Consider the following 5,000-nt stretch of genomic DNA (forward strand, 5'->3'; position numbering starts at 1 on the left):
GTACTGTGCTTTGGCTACAAGCCATTGGTATTTTGGGTACTTGTTTTGCCTTCCCCATTTTATGGGTTGCTTAAGTTTGGTTAATAAACCTTTGAACCTTTGAACCTTTATCTTTGCTGTCTGTCGTACTGCTTTTGGGTCCTCTGAACTCGCACCCTGACACTTAAAGTACCAGAAGTAAAAGTACTCATTATGCAGAATGTATATAGGGCTGAAGTGGCTAAAAATCTACAAAGTAAAAGTTTTGAAATAAATGTAGTGGAATAACAGTAAAATATTTGGATCCGAGATCGAGATGCAGTGGAGTAGAAGTAAAACATTGTGATTAAGTACAGTACTTGAGTAATGTACTTAGTTACTTTACACCGCTGGTTAAAAGAAGGGTCACTTTCATCAACTCTCGCTTTCATGCCCCCCCCCCCCCCCCCCCCCTCCCCCATTCCCTCCACCCCAACCCCACAAATGCACACACACACACACACACACACACACACACACACACACACACACACACACACACACACACACACACACACACACACACACACACAGAGACACCTGGCTACAGCGCTCGTCTCCGCCTCGTTTCACCACATCAAACAGAGGCTCCCGGGCAAAAAAAAACTCACCTTCACTTTACCTCCGAGGGGGGGGGGGGGGGGGGGGGGGGTGAGTCAGCCCAGCCCTGCACATCTGCACTGTTTTTTGTTTTCACTGTTTCACTGTTTCCCATCTATCCCCCCCCACCCCCCTCCCCCGTCACTCAGTCATCTGTCATCGTGTCTTTGACAGCACAGGGTGCAAAAGGTTCCATGACGCCACAGCCTTTACCGTAAAAAGGTTCTTTAGTCACGCCGGAGGGTGTTCACATGTACGACCGAGGCCAGAGGCCATGGAACGTGTGTGTGTGTGTGTGTGTGTGTGTGGGGAGAGAGAGAGAGAGAGAGAGAGAGGAACAGAGAGTGAGATTAGCTTTGAACCGTCTCACACCTTGTTGTGGTCTGAACTAGGTGTGGACTAGATGTACACACAAAGGCTATGTGTATGTATGACTATGACACATTCTGTACACTATCTATTTAGCAAAACAAACACATTTACCGTAAATGAGTTGTTGGTGTGAATTCGGCATAAGTATAACAACTCTATCGTAACTCTTTTTTAGATGACTAGGAACTCCGAAACTCCGTGCACAGGAGAACCATATATCCCCCCCCACATTCACTTCAATACGAGGCGAAGGCAGTCACGTGACTTTCTCTCTACGCTCTCCCCATCACGGTGAAATAACACGGATTACAAGTCCGTAAATACACAACCTTTTCGAGCTGCGTTCGCTTCCAGCGTTCGCAGCGTCTTACTTGTTTTAGTAGGAAAGGTACGACCTGAGGCCGATTCTACAAGCTTCTAAATCAGTTTTCTGAATAACGTATGTTGCTAAATATATACCGGTAGCTCAAATCTAAAATGACACACAGATGGTTACCCGGTTTTAATGGGTTAAAAGCTGGATATGTACTTGCGACCCATAAAAATGGGTTAGGGTTAGGGTCGTGACCCTACGATTGCGAAACGCTGGTGTAGAGTGACTTGTGTGTATGGCTGCTGGAAGAAAATACTGTGGTCAATCTGTGTGTGTGTGTGTGTGTGTGTGTGTGTGTGTGTGTGTGTGTGTGTGTGTGCGTGTGCGGTGTGCGCGTGTGCGTGTGTGTGTACGCACACTGCATGTGATTCCTCACCTCAGACTCATTACAGCAGAACACATCAGAGGTTCTGTAGAAGTCTGGGTCCAGGTCTGGATGGCCGGAGCCGGGTTGAATATGGTCTTCACTGTGATGAGAGGGGAGACAGCCAAAGCACACAATGAACAGTTAAACACCAACCATCCTCTCATTAACCCCAATGCCTTCTAAATCACTAGTTCTCTAACTGTTTCGTGCCAAGGACCCCCAAATTGATATGTATTTGGCCGCGGACCCCCATGTGAAAATGTTTTTGTGCCAGGGACCCCCAGTAGAGAACATTTGTGTTAATTTTCACAATTTTTCTAAAATGTTCAAAAATAGCAGATCTACAAGCTTGTAGATCTGCTATTTTTGAATAGCCAACGCTAAAATCTGAAATGACACATAATGCTTTCACAGTCTTAATGGGTCAACTAAATGGGTCTGTACTTGGACCCCTCCTTTCTTCCTCCTACACACCAAATCGTTTTGCCGAAAACAGCCGATCTACAAGCTGAATGTTCGCCTATTATGACAGGGATGCTATAGGGTTCATGTGGTTTTTATCTAGGGCTAAAAACATATTATTTTCTGGTTATTAAAAGCATCCCCATTAGCTGATGCCTTGGCGACCGCTAATCTTCCTGCGGGGTCCGTGAAGGACATGAAACATAACACGCACAACACATGTTTGTGTTTGCTGATGTTTTTTTTTTTCAAATCTATATTATTAACCCATTAAGACCTGAGGCCGATTCTAAAAATGCCTTGTAAATCAGTAGTTCTCACACTTTAAAGATTTTTCATAAATGATCCAAAATTGCAGATGTACGTGCCGCTGCGAGCTTGTATATATCTGCTATTTTTGAATAACCAAGGCAAAAATCTACAATGACACCGATGCTTTCCCGGTTTTAATGGGTTAACCCATTGAGACCTGAAGTCGATTCTACAAATGTCTTCTAAATCCCAACAGTTTCTGAAAAAGCGTATGTTTCTATATCAGTGGTGCTCAAACGTTTTCATAATTGTCAAGGACCCCCCCCAAAATTAAATGTATTTGGCCGCGGACCCCCATCTCAAAATATTTTGTTCCAGGGACCCCCAGAAGCAAAGATTTGAGTTGCAAATGTTCGCTTTAAAAATATATTCAAAGATTTGCACACATTTTAAATTTTTTTTCAAAAATAGCAGATATACAAGCTCATAGCGCGGCACTCGGTGCCGCGCTATGAGCTTGTAGATCTGCTATTTTTGAATAGCCAAAGTGTAAAATAATGCTTTTTAGCTCAAATGAAAAAATGACAGTTCTTAATGGGTTTAAAACAACGCAACGCATATTTTTTTGCAACGCTGCGATCGTTCATTTTTGTTCCTGTTTCTTCCACTGGTCCATCAAGGTCTCGCATTTACCTTAGCTACACTTTTACTACGAGGAGGAGGGGGGAGGGGACAAAAGGCTAAGGGGGGGCCATCGATGCAGAGCAACACGCGAATGGAAACGCTGCTATAAAAAGACACCCTTTTCAGAGACCGAATTAGCATTCCCTGAAGGAAGAAATAATAATACCGTTGGGTGTGTGAAAGGCCCGGGGAGATGGCCTTATACACGCTGTATGCTGAGCAGGAAGTGCATTAGCGCGCGTGGGGGTGTTCTGACCCTTTCTGTGTGTGTGTGTGTGTGTGTGTGTGTGTGTGTGTGTGTGTGTGTGTGTGTGTGTGAGAGAGAGAGAGAGAAAGCGAGAGTGAGATATGAGGACAGGCTGACAGAGAGACAGTGTTTTTGAGATGTTGCGCATCACTTGTCTCATGCATATTCATGAGATGAATGCCTCAACCCGTTAATGGTTAAGACCGGGAACGCACCTGTGTGTCATTTTTTAATTTCTTTGGGCTATTCAAAAATACTGTAGCAGATATACGTAAGCTCATGGCGCGGCACCGAGTGCCGCGCCATGAGCTTGTAGATCTGCAATTTCTTTTTTTTTTAATCGTGGAAAATTCGTGCAAATCTTTGAATATATATATTTTTGTATTACTCAAATGTAACTCAACTATTTGCTTCTGGGGATTCTACAAATGTCTTCTAACTCCTAACAGTTTTTTGAAAAAACTTATGTTGCTATAACCAGTGGTTCTCAAACTTTTTCCATGTCAAGGACCCCCAAAATGATATGTATTTGGCCGCCGACCCCCATCTCAAAATGTGTTGTTCCAGGGACCCCCCAGAAGCAAAGATTTGAGTAAAAAAAATTGCTTTAAAAATATATATATATATTCAAAGATTTGCACACATTTTCATGATTTTCAAAAATAGCAGATCTACAAGCTCCTAGCGCGGCACTCGGTGCCGCGCTAGGAGCTTGTAGATCTGAGAAACACTTGTAGATCTGAGAAACACTTGTAGATCTGAGAAACACTAAAGCATGTGAGAGGATAAGCCATGTCGACAAAGTGGTGAATTATGATATCTCCATGTAGCCTACACATTAAAGCCCTGTGTGTGTGTGTGTGTGTGTGTGTGTGTGTGTGTGTGTGTGTGTGTGTGTGTGTGTGTGTGTGTGTGTGTGTGTGTGTGTGTGTGTGTGTGTGTGTGTGTGTGTGTGTGTGTTAGCAGAGTACACATTTTTGTGTCGTCGGTGACATCAAAGTCTGTGGTGTGTTAGATGTGTATGCCCGGTCTGCTGGCTGTGTTGCGCATGCCTGCGCGTGTGTGTGTGCGTGTGTGTGTGTGTGTGTGTGTGTGTGTGTGTGTGTGTGTGTGTGTGTGTGTGTGTGTGTGTCTGTCTGTGTATGTGTGTGTGTGTGCTGCGTGGGTGCATTAGAGAGCAGCTGCGTGGGTTTGCGCAGGGCTTTGGCCACCTGGCGCTTTGAGGTGGGTGCTGGGTATAGCTTGCAGTGGTGGAAAAAGTACTTAAGTAAAGGTATCAATACCATTGTGTGCTGTAGAAATACTCAGTTACAAGTAAAAGTCCGGTATTCAAAATTGACTTGAGTAAAAGTACAAAAGTATTGGCTTTAAAATATACTGAAAGTACCACAAGTAAAAGTACTCATTACGTACAATGTCCCATTTCACAAGTGTCAAAAATCTTTTGAAAATAGCAGATCTACAAGCTCACAACGCGTCGCTTTGCGACGCGTTGTGAGCTTGTAGATCGGCTATTTTCAAATAGCCAAAGTATAAAGGGATGAATCGGTTAATGCATGTTTTGTTATAATAATAAAGATCTACTAAGTAACTATAGTAACTAAAGTTTTAGAATAATTGTAGTG

The 5,000-nt window shown here is 43.6% G+C and overlaps 1 protein-coding gene across 1 annotated transcript in view; it reads right to left on the minus strand.

Moving 5' to 3' along the window:
- Positions 1–5,000, minus strand: part of rbks (ribokinase) — a gene marked incomplete at its 5' end in the record, with an annotated part of 50,765 nt that overhangs the window by 19,952 nt on the left and 25,813 nt on the right. Inside the window, 2 exon segments of the mRNA XM_084045255.1 lie at positions 1,740–1,798; positions 1,801–1,830. Coding sequence (XP_083901381.1) covers positions 1,740–1,798; positions 1,801–1,830 — 89 coding nt within the window.

The sequence above is a fragment of the Gymnoscopelus microlampas genome, assembly GCF_963454915.1.
Source record: "Gymnoscopelus microlampas genome assembly, chromosome: 20".
Taxonomy (NCBI): domain Eukaryota; kingdom Metazoa; phylum Chordata; class Actinopteri; order Myctophiformes; family Myctophidae; genus Gymnoscopelus; species Gymnoscopelus microlampas.